Source organism: Galeopterus variegatus, unplaced genomic scaffold (assembly GCF_000696425.1).
Source record: "Galeopterus variegatus unplaced genomic scaffold, G_variegatus-3.0.2 Scaffold408, whole genome shotgun sequence".
Classification (NCBI taxonomy): Eukaryota; Metazoa; Chordata; class Mammalia; order Dermoptera; family Cynocephalidae; genus Galeopterus; species Galeopterus variegatus.
The window spans coordinates 575,577-594,180 of record NW_007726519.1 but is presented as its reverse complement, the minus strand read 5'-3'; the positions used below and the strand labels follow the sequence as shown (position 1 = coordinate 594,180).

Genomic DNA, 18,604 nt, shown 5'->3' with positions numbered 1-18,604 from the left:
AGGCTTCTCTGACTCTCTTTTCTTTTATATCCCACTTCAACTCAACCAGGAAAAAAACTTGCTCTTCCTTTAGAACATACCAGAACTTGACCACGCCTCACCACCTCCTGTCCCCACCCTGGCCTGGACCCCCACCTCCCAGAGGAATTACTGCAGATGCTGCCTTGTGGATGTCTCTGCTTCCACCTTTGCTACCTGCTCCCTTCATGATATTTTCTTCATGATGCAGTCACAGCAAGCATTTAAAAACATAAATCTGATTACATCACTTCTCTGCTCAAAACCTTCTACGAACTCCCCACATCAGTCAGCATAAAAGCTGACATCCTCAAAATGACCTTCAAGGCCCTACATGATCTGCCCCCCAGCATTCTCAGCTTCATCTCTAAATGTTTGAGCTCGAAACAGCCAGCATCAAGAATGCGTGGTGGCCACGGGGAGTTTGGTGGAGGTCATGCCTTAGTAGGACTGAGCTGTCCCAGGGATAGGGGCCAGAGCTCTAGAACTGTCCTAACAAAGCTTAAAAACAGGTCATGAAGGCATCAAGCTGATCTTCAAGTAACTTAACTGCTTGTCAGGGCAGAGCCCAACACTCTTTAATCGGAGGAAACAAAATCCAGATGATCAGCAATGTAACATCCACTATGGTAAGGATTCAATCAAAATTTACTAGATTTGTAAGAATCAGAAACATATGATCCATACCCAGGAGAAAAATCAGTCAATAGAGAGAGACTCCGATATCACAGGCAGGACGAAACCAGCACACAGTGACATGAACACAGAATTGTAACTATATGTAAGTATTTATGAGATATGAGGGCACTTCAAAAACATTCATGGAAAGATTCATACTATCTTTTAATTGTTTTTCCACAAACTTTCTGAAGTGTCCTCCTATGTGAGGAGATCTAAAAATGGAAGCTATGAAAAAAGAATGAAAATGAAATTCCTAGAGATGAAAAATGCAATATCTGAAACAAAACCTCACTGATGAGACTGACAGTGGATTAGATACTGCAGAAGAAAAGCCTGATGAAATTGAAGCTGCAACGAAAAAGTCTGAGAAAATTAAAGCAAACAGAGAAAGAAGCCTGCATGAAAACGAAGGACGCCTGGGCAGGCAAGTTGCCAACCCCTCAGGTAATCAGGGTCCCAGAGGAGAGGGGACAGAGAGTGCAGCAGAAGACATTTCCAAATCTGATGAAAGATAGGGACCCAAGGATCCAAAGAAGGTCAATGAACCCCAAGCAGGTTAAACACAAAGCCACATCAAGGCCATCATAATCAAATTCCTGAAAACCAGTGATAAAGATAAAATCTTAAGCAGCCACAGGAAAAAAGTCTCATTACAAACACAGAAATGAGGGTAGGACTTATCCATCTCATGAAAAGCTGTACCAGCTACAAGACAATGAAAAGGCACATTTAAAATGCTAAAAAATTGACAAACTAAAATTCTATATGGCAAGGAAGCGCCGCTCCAAAATGAGGGCGAAAGAAAAATGTTTTCAGACCAACCAAAGCTGAAGGAATTTGTCATCAGAAGCCCAGCACTATAAGAAATGTTAAAAGAAGTTCAAGAAGAAGAAAAATGGCTCCAGATGCAAACCTGGGTCTGCACGAAGAAACAAAGCAAAAACATAACTGACTCTTGAAAACAAAAAATAGAAACAGCGTGCTGTGGAGTGTGAAACGTGTGGTGGTAAAACACATGACAAAGCACAGGCCCAGTGGGAGGAATGGACCTGCACCGTTGTGAGTGTCTCACGTCATGGTGACTGGTGTAGAGTGACTTAAAGGCAGANTAAGAAATGTTAAAAGAAGTTCAAGAAGAAGAAAAATGGCTCCAGATGCAAACCTGGGTCTACACGAAGAAACAAAGCAAAAACATAACTGACTCTTGAAAACAAAAAATAGAAACAGCATGCTGTGGAGTGTGAAACGTGTGGTGGTAAAACACATGACAAAGCACAGGCCCAGTGGGAGGGCACGAAGAAACAAAGCAAAAACATAACTGACTCTTGAAAACAAAAAATAGAAACAGCGTGCTGTGGAGTGTGAAACGTGTGGTGGTAAAACACATGACAAAGCACAGGCCCAGTGGGAGGAATGGACCTGCACCGTTGTGAGTGTCTCACGTCACGGTGACTGGTGTAGAGTGACTTAAAGGCAGATTGCGACAAGCTAATGATACATATTGTAAAACCAAAAACAATCACAGAGAAATAAAACAAAGAAGTATAGTTCATAAACCAAGAGTGAAGAAAAAAAGTGGAATTAAAATCTCTTGGTATCCAAAAGAAGTAGGAAAAGGTAAAAAAAGAATAAATGGGAAAATGAATAGCAAGAGAGTAGACTTAAATCCAACCATATCCACAATTACATCTAATGTAAGTGGTTTAAAATGTCAATTAAGAGACTGAAGGTCATGGTGACTGGTGTAGAGTGACTTAAAGGCAGAGTGCGACAAGCTAATGATACGTATTGTAAAACCAAAAACAATCACAGAGAAATAAAACAAAGAAGTATAGTTCATAAACCAAGAGTGAAGAAAAAAAGTGGAATTAAAATCTCTCGGTATCCAAAAGAAGTAGGAAAAGGTAAAAAAAGAATAAATGGGAAAATGAATAGCAAGAGAGTAGACTTAACTCCAACCATATCCACAATTACATCTAATGTAAGTGGTTTAAAATGTCAATTAAGAGACTGAAATGGCCAGAATTGATAATTGCTACCTATAAGAAATTCACTTCCAATACAAAGACAAACATAAATTAACCGGAAGGAGGATTTAACTCACAAGCACTGACATAAGACGGCTGCAGAGGCTATATGATCATGAGATAGAGAAGACTTAGAGAGAGACTCAGGGATAAAGGTCACACTTTCTTAAGGATAAAGGGGTTGATCCATCAAAAAGATATAACAATCCTAAATGGGAAGGAGAAGGATTTAACTCACAAGCACTGACATAAGAAGGCTGCAGAGGCTATATGATCATGAGATAGAGAAGACTTAGAGAGAGACTCAGGGATAAAGGTCACACTTTTTTTTTTTTTGTCTTTTGTCTTTTTCCGTGTCCGGCAACGGATCGCAACCCCCAGTGTTGGCCCCGTACCGGACCAGGGACCGGCAACGGGATTGCAACCCTCGGTGTCGCTCCCGCGCCTCGCTCAGCCAGTGAGCGGGAACCGGTCTGTATGTGGGATCCGAACCCTCGGGCGGGAGTGCCGCTGCGCTTCTCAAGCAGCGCACTTATCCAGTGCGCCACCGGGCCGGCCCAAGGTCACACTTTCTTAAGGATAAAGGGGTTGATCCATCAAAAAGATATAACAATCCTAAATAAGTATGCACGAAGCAAAAACAGATAGAACTGAAAAAAGAAACAAATTCACAATTATAATTGGGTATTGTAATACTCATCTCTCAGTAACTGACAGAACAAGAAGACAAAAAATAAGTAAAGATACATAAAACTTGAATTAACTATCAACTATTTCAACGTATTGGCATTTATAGAATATTCCACCCAGGAACAGCAGAATACACTTTCTCTCAAGTGTACCTGGAACAGTCACCAAGACACACCATGTGTGTCAATAAATTTTAAAAGGTTAAAGTCATGCAGAGTCTGTTTTTAAATTATAATGGAATCAACGTAGAAATCAGTAACAGAAACATAACAGAAAAATACCCAAATATTTGGAAATTAAATAATACAGTTCTAAATAACACATGGGTCAGAGAAGGGACCACAAGGTAAATTAGAAAACATGTTCAATTGAATGAAAATGAAAATATAACACATAAAATTTATGAGATAAAGTATGCTCAGAGGGAAATCTTTAGCTCTAAATCGTTCTATTGTATTAAAAAAAGGTCTAAAATCAATGATCTAAGCTTCCTCCTTTGCAAGCAGGAAAAAGAAGAGCAAATTAAACCTGAAGAGAGTAGAAGGAAAGAAATAATAGGGAGGAGAAATGAATGAAAACAAAAGAGTAAAAATCAATGAAACCCAAAGCAGGCTCTTTAAAAAAAAATCAGTAAAATTTATAAATCTCTAGTTTGACAGATTAACTTAAAAAGAGAGAAGATACAAATTACTAATATTCTGAATGAAAGGGGGAATTCCACTAAAACCCTACAGACCTAAAAAGAATAACAAGGATGTATTTCAAACTATATCATGCCAATAAATTCTTAGATGAAACTTACATGAAATAAACACAACTTCCTAAAATTTACCCTCAAAGAGATAGAAAACCTGAGTATTTTTATGTATTAAAAAAATTGATTTCTTAATGAAAAACCTTCCAGCAAAGAAATTCTAAGCACAAATGGATTCACTGGTGAATTCTATCAAACATTTGAGGAAGAAATAATGCCAACCCTATGCAAATGCTTCCAGAAAACAGAGAAAGATGAAACATCTCCCAATCCACTTTATGAAATCAGCATTACCCCAATACCAAAACCAGATGAACATATTGTAAGAAAACTATGGGCCAATATCCCTGATTAATGATGATGTAAAAGTATATGCAAATTGAATCCAAAGCAAAAAAGTAATACACCATGCCAAGTGGAGTTTTCACTAGGAATGCAAGTGTAGTTTAACACTTTTAAATCAATCAGTATTATTCACTATTAGCAAAATAAAAGAGAAAAACCATGATCCTCTCAACGGAGGCAGAAAATGCATTTGACAAAATTCAATACCAATTTGTGTTTAAAACTCTCAACAACCTAGAAATAGAACAAAGAAACAAAACACCCTCAACCTGATAAAAGATATGTACAAAAACGGTTACAGCTAACATCCCAATCAACAGACTTACACATTTCTCCTGACATTAAGAACAAAGCAGAAATCTCCACTCCTACACCTTGTAAAAAAAAAACTAAGAAATAAAAGGCTCCAAGATTTAAATGGAAGAGGTAATTTTCTATTTGCAGACTTAAAAAAATCATCTAGAGAATCATACAGAGAAATCTATAAAAAGGTGTTTGATCTAATACTTTTATATTAATATTTGGCAAGGTCAATACACAAAACCCAATTGTATTTCTATAAACTAAAAACTACTAGAAACTGAAATTCAAGAAACTCCATTTACAACAGCATTAAAAATAGTAAATACTTAGTAATGAATTTATCAACACATATTCAAGAAGTTTATACTGACAACTATAGCATACTGTTGAGGGACATTAAGGGAAATACCCCCAAATTGAAAGATGTACCATATTCATGAATCAGAAGACTCAACATTATTAAGATATTAATTCTTCCCAATTTGTTCTGTATATCTAATGCAATATATTTTCAATCAAAATTCTAGCAGGCTTCTTTTGGGGGGTAGCAATTCACAGATTGATTCTAAAATTTATTCAAAAATAAAAGCAATAACATTTTTGAAAAAGACAAAAAAAATAAGAGGACTTACACTACCTGATTTCAAGAGCTACTGTCAATCTACAGTAATCAAGACAGTGTGCTATTGGTTTAAGAACAGACATGTATACTAATGGAACGGGACACTGAGTCCAGAAAAAGACTCACACATATATGGTCAACTGATTTTGGACAAAGTTGCCATGGTAATTCAATGGAGAAAAGGATCATCTTTTCAACAAATGGTGCTGAAGCAAGTGGATATCCGAATAGAGAAAATGAACCTCAGTTCCTTCTCCTGCACTTAGGTGGGCTCGGCCTAGTGACGTGCTTCTGAAGAGAAGTAAGGAAAGGAACACGCAGAAACTCCACAGTGGAGCAGCCAGTTCCAAAACCCACACCCCCAGGCTGGGCATGAGAAAAACGTCAGGCAAACCCTCACGTTCTACAGACTCTTCAGACTTCCAAGACATGTTGGAAGGTCATGACAAACAAGGAAAGTCTGAGAGGCTGTCACAGACCAGAGAAGACTGGGAAGATACAACAGCCAAATGCAGGGTGGGACTGTGGATGGGGTCCTGGAACAGCAAAGGGGCACCAAGGGAAAAACTTGTGAAATTCAAATAAAGTATGGGGTTTGGTTAAAAAAATGTAAAAAAGATACATTTACTATTGAGTCAAGGGCTTAATAAGCTTTTTATATTAAAATATATTTTTATATTAGTAAAAGTTAGAACCCATATTTTATCCTAACATCTGCTATCAAAAGAATTGAATTAAGAGTTTTCTTAAAGAGCTACTCGAGCATAGAGAAAATGTAGAGCAGTGAGTGTGCACATGTAAGCACTTTCACTTTAAAGAGGAGAAACCAAGGCACAGAAATGTGAGTTCCTCTCTCACACACCATCCAGCACCCTGCGGCTGCTTCAGAATTCTATAACCGTCAATCTTAAAACACTTAAAACTAAATTGAAACTAAATTTAACCAATGAAAATACACCTCAACTTTTACCTCATACCGCACACAAAAATTAACTCAAAATTGATCACAGACCTAAATGTGAAAGGTAACTCTATAAAACTTCTAGAAGAAAATACAGGAAGAAATTTCATGACTATGGGATAAACTAAGATTTCTTAGGACACAAAAAGCACAGACCATTAAAGAACAAAATTGATAAACTGGGCCTGCCAAAATTTAAAATTTCTGGTTATTGAAAGACACTAATAAAAAAATGAAAAGGCAAGGTGTAGCCTAAGAAAATATTTATAATATCTATCTGACAAGAGGTGTACATGCCAAATACATCAAGAACACTCACAGTACGATAATGTGGAAAACAACGCTCAGCAAAGAGAAATCACCAAAGATTTGAGCAGATACTTTATAAAAGAAGACTTATGAATGGCTGGTAAATACTTGAATGATACTTACCATCACTAATCATTAGGGAAATACAAATTAAAACCACAGTGCAATACCACTACCTGCCCACTAGAATGATTAAAATAGAAAAGACTGGCAGGACCAAATGCCCAGGGGTGAGGACCAGCTGGAGCCCTCGTGCAGTGCTGATGGGGGTGCACAACGGCACAGCTGCTTTGGAAAGGATGACTGGCCATTCTTCATAAAAATGAAACATAAACTTAACCACGTGACTAATAATTCTACTCTCAGGTATTTATCCAAGTGAAATAGAAATACTCGTCCCCACAAATTCCTGTACTTAATGCTCATGGCAGCCTTACTTGTAAAAGTCCTCAAAATGGACAGAAGCCAGGTGTCCACCTACAAGTGAGTGGAAAGCACACTGTTGAATACACACACCATGAATATCATTTAATGAAAAAGGAATGAACTATTTACACACACAACGACATGGATGAGTCTCAAAAACATCATGTCAACTCAAAAAAGAGTACACATACTGTGTAATTTCTTTTATATAAAACTCTCAAAGGGACAAATCTAACCGATGGTGTCAGAAAGCAGGCCAGCTGTTGACTGAGACAAGGAGTCAGTGGATAGGGGATGAACCAGGGAGGGATGTCGGGGGATGTAATTTTCTGTGTCTTGATTATGGTGACAGTTATAAGAGCATATACATTTTTCAAAACTCACCAAATTATGCACTTAAATGGAAGCATTTTATTATGCATAAATCACACATAAATTAAAGTGATAAAAACCGAAAAGAAAATGGAATTTTAACTAAACAGCAAAACTGACTGCGGAGGCACCCTGAGCATCCAGAGGGGTCTCAAGTACCCCGGGGTTGCGGCTCACAGTGAATGGAAGGAGGGTGCTGGGCCCAGGAAGACCAATGTGGGATGTCACCTGCACCTGCTCAGTCCTCAGGGACAGGGTAAGGGGGTCCCTGAGAGTCGTCACGGCAAGAGTCTCTAAAGCAGTATAAGGTTTCAGATCCTGCAGTGGTATTGTGTTGTAGATTCAAATGTTTCATATATATTCAAACACAGAGGCAGGTTTCAGCTTTTTTCTTCTTTTAATTAAAAAAATGATAGCAGGGCCTTACCAGAGAGCTGCTTGGAGGGCACAGGCCTCACTTTGTAGGGAGTGCTGCAAAAGAGAAGACAGTTGCACCATCAGATGCTGTCACAGACGCTCGCCATGTGTCTGCTGTGAGATAAGCGCTCTGGGTGAATTAGAATTCAGTGGATTAGGTATTTTTAATTAGTTTCTTTGGCTGTTCTGAGCTTCCTTGTTCAGATGAATTCTAAATAGATTAAATATCTAATTTCAGTGACAGACTTCCTCTATAATGTTCATATGTAGTCAATGAAACAAGTCTCCTTAGTACTACTACGAGTCACAGGTGCAGATCGAGCTAGGAGCAGCAGCCCATGATGGAATCACTGTGTCCACCTTGGCACCTAGGGGAGGCAGGCGGCCCCTCTCGTTTGCTTTGTCTGAGCTCGGGGCTACTGAATACCCCAGATGAGCAAGAGAGGATGGGGCGAGTGACTCGGTCAGAAGCGCCCTGGGGTCCTGGGGATGCCACCCAGTAACCACGGGACCCAGCATGGCTGGGGATAGGTGCTGGCCATACATACAGCAGACAGAAGGACACAGAAGGACCTCTGGCAAAGGAGTACAAACAGACCAATAGGAGCAAAAACACAACACCACAAAAGAGGCCAACCTCAAGAGAGGCGCCATTCTTCACCCAGGAGGTTAGTGAAATTTAGAACCTACAAGACAGAGGGAAACAGGCCCTCCACACATTGCTGGTGGGGTGGGGCCTGCCAGGACCCTGGGAAAGCAACCCAGCAATGCAGATCGAAAAGTAACTTGCGTAATCCTTTGTCTCAGCAAGTGGGTTTAGGAGTGAATGTATCAGAGGGAGACATCAGTCCATGGGGACATGGTCAGATGTCATTCACTCACGTAATTCCCTTGTCATGCACGCATTCTTTCAATCAGCTTTTCACTCGTACCCACAGCAGCCAGGTGCTGGGGATATGATAGTGAACCAGACAAAATGTACCTGTCTCACGGGACTAGTGTCCCGCAGGCAAGGACAGGTTGAAAGGATGCGTGTGTCCACAGTGTGAAGGCTCCACACTGGGGTTACTCTGGCACCTCTCCATGGGACGGATGGTGTATTAGCCATCTCGTGGTGCTGTGGACCGAAGGTTTGTGAATGCCCCCAGATCCACATGTTGAAATCCTAACCCCCAATATGAAGGTATTTGAAGTGGGGCCTTTGGGAGGTGATTAGGTCATGAGGGTGGGGCCCTCTTGAATGGGATTAGTGTCCTTATAAGAGGATGAAGGGAACAGAGTGCTCTGTCTTTCTCTGGACATGAGGACACAGGGAGAAATCAGCTGTCTGCAAACCTGGAAGCAGCCCTTGCCAGAACTCAACCCTGCCAGAAGCCTGACCTCAGACTCCCAGCCTCCAGCACTGCGAGCAACCAGTGTGTGTATTTAAGCCCCCAGTCTGTGGGATTCTGTTGTAGCAGCCTGGACTGAAAATGACCCAGGTGTCATTCAGTTGTTAAAAAATGAAGATAAGCGTACAAGTATTGACCCGGAGGGATGCCCATGACATCTCACTGCGTAAAAACAGCCAATCACAGAGTAATACACAGAGAATGAGCTCACTTCTGAAAAAAGAAAGCACAGAAAATACGCAGCCATACACACACCAAACTGCTAACAGTGCTTAATTGGGAGAATACCTCTGGTTTCATGGGGACAGGCAGCATGGAAGATTTCCACAATTTTAAACACTAGCAAAGTATAAAAACAAAAGCTGCATGGCCCACGGATGGTGGACAGAGCGCGGCATGGAGACCTCTGTTCTCCCTTGTCCCCCAAGCGCCACCTCCTCGCACAGGATGCCGTGAGGAGGGTCCAGCCCTCATGTCTCCACTCAAGTCCTTGTTCCTGCTTGGGAAAAGGCCCATCTCAGAAGGCCTTTTGGAAGTGGGTCATTTGGAACCAGAGACTATGTCATAAATGGTGTCTGGGTCTTGTTGAGACCAGACAAAACCATATTTAGAGCCCAGGCAGGCTGGAAGTGAAGCCCTAATACAGAGCAGAGGTCCTCCAAGTTCCACAGGCAGGGTAGCTTCTACTCCACCTCAGGGGAAAGGGGCACTGTCCCTCAGTTGCCGGACACTCCTGCTGGGCTGGGCAAGGCCATCATCCATGGGGTTCCTACAGCGACTTCAGCCCCCACCCTACAGGTACAGGAGCCTGACATGCAGGGGGATCGGGTGCTGTGCTGGAGCCACCCGGTGATGAGTGAGGCCAGAGCCCAGACACCAAGCCACCATGCCAGCACTGCCTGCAAAGGAGGATGGGACAGGGGGACAGAAAGCCAGGTGTGGTCGCCTCCTCTGTCTCCTCTCGGTTTCTTGGCGTCTCTCTGGCTCCCACATGAGTACCTGCCCATGGGCAGTGGGTGAGGAGGGAGAACCAGGGTCCCGGATGGGTCACAGGAAGGGGCTCTCTCTCTCTCCTGCCTCCCACTCCTGGGAGGGGACACAGGAGCTTTTCTTTCCTCTCCTCCTCCTCCTCCTTGTCCCTTGGCTCCTAAAATCAGTGCTGGGGGTGGGAGAGGTGGTGACAGGAGCAGAGAAGGGGTCCGGGAGAGGGCTGAGGGCAGGATGGAGAATGACACTGATGGCACACTGGAGCAGGTGGACAGAGCCAGGGGGGTGGTGGCAGCAACTTCTCCCACATAAGAGCCGCCGAGGAGGAGGACACCTTGCGGACATGACACTGGACAGGCTCATCAGGAGTCCCTCCCGTCGCCACAGTGATCCTGGGACTGCTTGTCAACCTGAGTGGAGCCCACCGTCAACCTGCTGACGCACACGAGGACAGCCTCTTGGGGTCTGGTGAGCTGAGGGATGGGAGCCGCCAGTTAGTAACGGAGGCAGAAGTGGACGTGGGACTGGGCGTGGAGACCGTGGGGTGCTCCAAGCAGCTGCAGGGACCTTCCAGGACCAGGGCCAATGCTCCCTAGTTGCATTTCTTGGCCACTTGAGATTAGTCTAGGCTCCTAGTTCCTTAATCCTCTTGACTCTGAACAACTGCGACGTTTCTCAGAACCAGTTACATTGTTTCCGTGATTGAATGAAATCTGGGCTCAGTCTAAACTGACCTACACCTTCATTGTTCTCTGTATGACAAAATTAGTGTAAAGCACTCCCTCTGAAAGGGACAGACTTGCCTTGACGTTGACTGTATTTGTCTTTTTCTATAATCCAACTACCTTGGCTCTGAGGCTTCTTCTAAAACACATTTGGAAGGAGGAGGCCTGGAACCATTCTGTGATCTGGAGGCGTTTATCCTAAGCCACGGGGACAGCCACACACGTCATTTCATCCAGCAGAGAGCTGCATACGTCACAACTTGGCCACACTCGGAACTGTGTCACACATGTGCTGTGTCATCCTGGCCCTCTCTCTCTCCATATGGCCTGCCTACGCCCCATCTTTGCCACTTCTTAAGCGTGTACTTCCCTCTGTCAACAAAGGTCTCGAAGCAGTAGTGACAGAAATGGAAGAGGCAGCATTGCAGGAAGCAATACTGTGTGAGGTGGACACCGTGTCTTCAGAACGCTGCCCTGATCAGAAAGGAGAACTTTGACCGCATGGCTCTGGGTCCCTCTGAGGAGGACTGTAGCATCATTTGACCAAAGCAAGGATATATCTGTTCATGTTTGTTGGTCATTAGGAATCAGGGCCTCTTAGCCATCAATCATCTTTTTGCCAGCTCCCGAGGACAGCAGAAGCAAAGCAGCCCATTGCTCTATGAGCACATCTTCGACTTATATAAATACATTCCAGGTTTAATAACGCTGCTCTGAATGTTCTCCTGATTGCACCAAACATCCAGGGAGCCCAGGAGGGGTTAAGCAGCCGCCAGGGGATCTCAGCCCCAGGAGGGGCAGGAAGGCAGACAGTGCACAGAGCGGGGCAGTGCCTGGATGCTGCGGGTGGGGAGTGCCCCTCAGCTGGGGACATGCACACGGGCATGCATGCAGGTCGGTGGACTCGGACACAAGAATGTTAAGGTGGATTTGGCTGGATGTTTCAGATGCAGGGGTCTGGAAAATGCCCTGTGGCTAACAGGCCCCCAGTGAACTCCACGCTGGGAGTGGTGTGATGAGAGCTGTGTGCGAGGCCAGTTTTCCTAAGGCTGCAGCACTCGAGTGAGGGGTAACTGAGGGGAAACAGGAGGCACGAACAGGAAGCCCCTCCTGAGATGGGTCTGACTTGGGGGTGGGATGCAGCCATTGAAAGGAGGGCGCTCAGGCCAGAAGTATTTTGAAGGAAGAATCAGAGCGTCATGAGTTTTTGTTTGAAATGGGTAGGGAAGGAGCCAGAAAGTGAGGGGCAACTGGAAACCCCACTTCTCATCAGTATCCAGCTGGGCAGTCAAGAGCCCTTGCAACTTGGAGAAGATTCCGTGAAAAGCCCATGCCAGGAGGGTGAAACGGGGATGAATACAGGCGTGTGGGAGGGTCCCTTCCTGAGAGGTGGTTCCTAAGTCTGAGCTCGGGAGGCCAGGGGGTGAACAAGTGTCCAAGTCGAGGTGTCTTCAGAAGTGGATGAGGCTGAAGAGAGATGCAACCCGACCCACCGCACTGTGGATGTGGCCATCTAAACCAGCAGGAGCAGGCTGGTGCTTGCTAGAAACAGAAGTCTTCTGGCACGTTCCAAGAAGGGAAAAGCTTGGGTCTGGTAGGCATGGTGTTCTGGTCACTAGAGGGCCGGGCACCCACCCTGGGCTGAGAGTGGTTTCTAGACTTTCCTCAGTTAACACTAATGGTTCTCACTCAGGCTGCATGCTGGAATGATTTGGGGAGCTTTAAAAAAATCTCAAAAAAATCTGGATTTAGTTGGTTCTAGGAGGGTCCTGGCATCAGTCAGTACCTTTTTAAAGATCCCGGGTGGTTTTAATCTGCAGCCGGGGCTGAAAGCCACTGGTTGAGTTGAACTAGTTCGTGCTCAGCTGTGAGGACAGCAGAGTAGGCGTGTGTATCTCCCAGCACAAACCCCATGCGTCTGGATCATGAGGCGTCTCCTCTGGAGCTCAGGCACCCGCACAGAGACTGGCACAGTGAGTTTCCAGCCCCACATGGCCCCATGCAAGGTGGAGCCTTGAGCAGCCACCACCAGTGTCTGGACACCCCTGTCCACTGCAGCACTGTATGCCCAGCAGGGAAGCCCAGAGAGAGGCACGAGCTCCCTGCTGGACACATGGGGGAGGAGGCAACCACTGCAGGGAGACAGGGAATGAGAGCAGGAGGGGAAGGCAGAGCACTCAGGCGAGGCCCTGCGGGGGCACTGCTAAGCCATGGGAGGAGACGGAGGAGTGAGGGCCAGAAGCAAACCCCGGGGAACAGCCACAGCTTCAGGCCAAGAGTGGACAAGCAAAGATGGGGAGGAGCTGAAGGAGGATCCAGGAAGAGAGAAGGTCGGCAGCATCTGATGCAGGGAGAGAGCAAAGGGGCGAGGCGGAGAAGAATGCCCCATAGCTCACAGGAGCCACACTGACTCTGGTCCTGGGCCAGCTGCACCAGTGCCACCTGGGAACTGCAAAAATTTACATTCCCAGGCCCAGTCCCCTCCTGAATCAGAAACCAAGGGTGGGAGAAAGAGATGGTAGGAAACCACATAAACACGGGGTTCTTAACCTCAGCACCCTTGACGTGGTGACATGGTGGGCCAGATGAGTCTTTGCTGTGGGGCTGTCCTTTGCCCTGCAGAGTGCTTAGCAGGACCTCGGCCTCCACCCTCTAGATGCTGGTAGATAACCCTTCCCTGCTATGACAACCAGAAATGCCTGCAGATACTGTCCAGTGTGCCCAAGGGAACAAAACTGCCCTGGGTTGAGAACCACTGACACAGAATCAAACACCAGATATGATGTGACAAAACATGAGCAGGTGAGACGATTTGTGCTCTGGGCAGTAGAGAAAGGGACAGGAATGAGCTGAACCATTTATCCAGTCTCTTATTCGCATCTTTATTGAGCACCTATTATGTGCCACCTCCTTTAGGAGCCAGGAATAAAGCAGTGAGCAAGGCCGAATTTCCTCCCCAATGGAGATGACAGCCCAGAGGGGCAGACAGGCAGTGAAGAGCATCAAATAAGTGCACTAGATCACCGCAGAGCCCTATGTACGCTGAAGAGGGTGAGCAGAGTGATATGGTGGTAGTGACAGGGATGAATGACTTTGGACGGTGTTCAAGGAAGGGGCTGGGCTGGCACCTGAGGATGGGCAGAGACACCCTCACAGAGCCGGGAAAGCAAGATCCCGTGGGGCTGAACAAGCTGCAGAGGTCGGTGGGGTCCCAGATCATGAGGCCACCATGGAGCAGGCGGTGCCTGGCTGAGTCAAACCTGGCAGGTGCGTCGGGGAGGCCGGGAGCTCAGAGAGCCACCATAGCAATGTAGCCTGGACTCAGGGTGACAGAAGGCATGGGATGAAAGGACAAATGAGACAGCTGGTGCAGGAGGACAGGGCCCAGCCTGAGGGGACAGCAAAACCCACACCTCAGCACATGCTACCCCAGTCCTGATCAATTTGTAACGAGAGATGAGTCTGTTCTCTTCTACCTACGGTACCTTTATGTATGTCTGCATTCCCATCGTGACAACACTGACATTGTCTGTACCCATGTCCAGTCACATCTGCATCTAGATCCATACATCCTGTCCATGTCCACTCTGTGTCTGTCCATACCATTGCCATGTCCACGTCTAGTGTCGTCATTTGTCTGTCTCTATGACAAATTCTGGCATCTCACGAGTAGTGTTGCAGACACTTGAGCTCTGAAGGGCTTTTGTCTGGTCTGCCTGACGCTTCCTCTTGTTAATGAGGCACGTGGGGCCAGCGGGGCAGGTTGGTCAAGGTGAGTGTCCCCTATCTCCTGCCCAGTTTGATGACTTCTGCACACAAACTGCTTTCATCGAATTCAGCAAGAACAATGCAGTTTCGCTCAATTGGGACCAGCCTGCACTGACAGGCACTGGTTTGAGACCCCCTCTGATGAGGTAATTTTAGTCTTGAGGGTGCTGAGGTAACGGGTTACTTTGGAACTTTCCTTCTGACGTGGCATCTGGGTCAGGCTGGGGCTGGTACTGAGATGCACGAGACTCACTGGGGACTTTGGGGAGCCAAGTGGCATTGTTCCTTTGGGGGGTCCAGAAGCCGAGGATCAGGGCGGGAGGGTATGCGGGCAGAAGACGGGCTTCTTGATGGAAGATGGGGAGTTAGGGGGAGACTAATGGGCACAGCAGGATGGACAGGGGCCTGGCTGAGGCCTCGAGGTGGCAGGGCAGCCCTGGACGCAGCTCAGGTGTACACACACCTTGGTTGGAGAAACTTCCTGGGGGCCTAGGTGGAGGTCCCAGGCTATTCTATCAGTGGAGCCCAAACATTTCAACATTGTCATTAAGCAGCCCCAGGACATACCAGGGTCTGCCTGCTGTGTGTGTTTCCCCTGTGGGTTCAGAGCTGACCGTGGGTCAGTGAGGCAGATTAACAAATGTCCCCATGGCATCCACTGAGTCCCTCAGAGGGGCAGAGAACAGCAGAGAGGGGTCCTGGGGCTCCCCCCACCCCAATGCCTCAGCTGATGCACACCTCCTAAACAAAATTTAAATTCTGCCTCCCTTACATGTAAATATGAAGTGGAGACCACAGCGGACCTTCCAGGCCTGCAGGCAGAGGGGCAGGTCACTGACTCGAGGGCCCTGCTCAGGGTTCTTCCTGGGCCACACAGCTGGCTTTTCCTGTGCTACGTCTATTCACAGATACGTTTCCCTGGTTCCCGCACTTCTGTGCACGGAATCTTTCCACATGTACGGCTTCATAAACACCAGGACTGGCCCCACCTGGGTAAACAATAAATGTCCCCAGGGGCTTTGGCCAGGGACTATTCTCGAGGTTAACACAGGGGTCCCAGGGCTGGGTCTGCTCAGCCTCCTGAGCCTCGGTTCCCCCGTCTGTATGCTGCCTCCTCACAGGGCTCCTGAGTGCAGAGCCCTGCCTGCAGCTGTTATCACCCTGGAAAGCAGCCAGCTCTTCTGCAAAGGAACAAGCCGAATCAAGCCTCCTTCATACTCCTCCCACCTTCACCCTTCCACCTCTGCTTTAAATGCCGACTTTCCTGCAGTGGTAAGTTTAAGAAAATCATAGAAACCCTCGCATGGCTATAGAGGAGTGTCCGACATACTGCAGGCACGCAGGCCTCTTACCGTTCTGAATTGGCAGGCATGGTGGGGTCGATGGAGACCATGGCATCGTCTGTGGTTAGAAGGGAGATGGTCGTGTTCCTGGAAGACACACCCAGGTCAGCGTTCTCACCCAGCATGTGCTCTGCGATGCACACTGGCACTTAGGCCTCACACAAGCTCAGACCCCCCCAAGACAAGAGCCTGAGTCACAGGGACCAGCCCGTCCAAAGGCATGGCAAGGACAGATAGGGTGAGAGTCGTCCCCAAGCTGTTGGAATTCCATTTGTAAATAAAATCTAGAGGCCGTGTGCAATTCTAAGTTCATGTAGATTTTTAAATAATTTAAAATGGGAATTAGAGCACGTCTAATTTATTGCATTGGAGATTAAAAAAGAAACTGGTAAAATGGAAGCATGTCTGTCAGGTGATGAACTCGTAGCAAGCCTTTCTACTTCCAGTTTCTCTGGGAGTCCATCTTAACTGGCACAAATCCTTCCCACAAAATAGTCTTAAATGGTTAAGATGAGTCTTCCTCTAACCTCTCACCTTTTGGGGCCTCTTATGAAAAGCTCTCCGATCTTCAGCTGTGAATTTTTAAAATCTACGCAATGGAGGTGATACCTGAATCCCAGGTTTGTTATAAGGAGTAATGTGTGTGTGTGTGTGTGTGTCTACATACACACATATATATACATATATATATATTACTTAGCACATGCTTAGTATATGGTACCAGAGATGCCCCAAATGGTGGGCTATTTTCGATGTTACAAACTCTGCTGTTTGCTGTTTGCTGCAATCTCAGGCATGTTATTTCATCTCCCAAGTCTCCCTTTTCTCACTTGTCTGTGAAACTTCTAGTGTCCTTCTCTACCAATCACTGTCTTTGACCCAGATCCAAACTTTAAAGTGAATGCCATGCCAAACTACTCCTGGTCACCCTATATCACTGGAAAGTTCGAATGCTAAAAATGAGAAAATTCACTTGCTTGAGCAAACTGTCCATTTAGGAAAATAACTCTTAGGGAATTCTGATGATTCTATGAGGTAGATACTGGTCTTTTCAACTCATTTCCGAAGTGAGTCTTTCACTGATCTGTGACAAGTCCCCTGAGATGGAAAAGGCACCTACTGGATGATTTGGGGCTGGGGACCTAACCCAGCCAAAACACAACCATCCTCCTTTCTCCAGAAGAGAATGAACACAGGAAAGGAAAAAAACTAAACTCTTAAGAGGGCTCTGCTTAATCCAGCCCACTGGTTTCCTTGTGTAGACACAGCTATCACCTACTGGAAAGGTGTGTGCAGACACCTGCAGGCAGATACTGTGGCTGGGCTTCTTGGGTTTTATTCATTGATTTGAGAGCACTCCTAGGTGGAAGAGGAGACTGTGGGCTCTGCTACCCTCCGCACTTATGTGCCTTGCCCTCCCCAGGGGCTTCCCTCTCAAGGAGATCAGAGAGGGTGTGGGGACAACAGGGCATTGCCACAGCAGAGCCACTGTGGGGCACTCACCGAGGCAGGCCAGTGGCAATGCAGAACAGGTCCATGATGTCGCTGGAGTTGCAGTACTTGCTGAAGACCACCTACGAAACAGAGAGGCAGCGGGCGGTGAGGGCGCCAAGGGGCAGCAGTTTCCATGGCGATGTCAGATTCCACGTGCTTCCACCCTAGCTGCAACCTGAGGTTTATTTTAAAAAGAAAAACTATAACCGCAGGCACTGGAATGTTACACGCACATCTTTTCATTTGGCCTATTTACACGGGTGGAAAGAACTTCACTCTTTTGTTCAGTGAAAAGGGATGTGAAACATAAAAACATCACCCATCGGCATACTCGCAGGTGACATCACGGCCACGAGGCACATGGTTTTAACCTGCGAGGCAGGGCTGGCAACCCTGGCTGGACAGTACCACGTGGCAGCGAGTCTCCAGTGATCTCACCAGGCCATTATGTAAAATAACAAATTTATTAACTTAAAAAGATTGCCTTTAGACTTGGACCCAACCCCCACAGCAGCATGCAGAGGACGTGGAACATGCAGTCAAAGTACCTGATTCACCAGCTTTGAGATTTTACACCTGCCCTGCTGGGTTTTGGACTTGTCTGGGACCTGTTACCCTTTCTTTTGACCTATTTCTTCCTTTTGAATGCGAATATGTGCCCTATGCTTGTCCCACCATTGTATCTTGGAAGTGGATAACTTGTTTTGATTTCACGGATGGGACTTTGAACTTTGGACTTTCGAGTTGAAACGAGTTAAGACTTTGGGGATGGAATGAATGTATGTGTATGCGAGAAGGATGTGAGTTTTGGGGGGTCAGGGGCAGAATGCCTTGGGTTGAGTGTCCCCCCCAAACTTCATCTCCACTATAAGTGTTAAGGGGCTGGGAAATCCTATCATGGTCACTAAAAGGTACAGCCTTGAAGAGGTGATTAGATTGTAGGACCATGCTGCAGTGAATGGATTAATAAT

General features: G+C 46.0%; 1 protein-coding gene across 5 annotated transcripts in view; it reads right to left on the bottom strand.

The window, feature by feature from the left end:
• Window positions 1–18,604, bottom strand: part of PDE9A (phosphodiesterase 9A) — a 105,516-nt gene that overhangs the window by 61,028 nt on the left and 25,884 nt on the right. For all 5 annotated transcript variants that reach the window (XM_008568418.1, XM_008568415.1, XM_008568416.1 and 2 more), the window contains exons 2-4: window positions 17,643–17,713; window positions 16,149–16,226; window positions 7,936–7,979 (exon numbers count right to left, since the gene is read on the bottom strand). In XM_008568418.1, coding sequence (XP_008566640.1) covers window positions 7,936–7,979; window positions 16,149–16,226; window positions 17,643–17,677 — 157 coding nt within the window. In that variant the 5' untranslated portion in view covers window positions 17,678–17,713. The remainder of the gene's footprint in view (window positions 1–7,935; window positions 7,980–16,148; window positions 16,227–17,642; window positions 17,714–18,604) is intronic.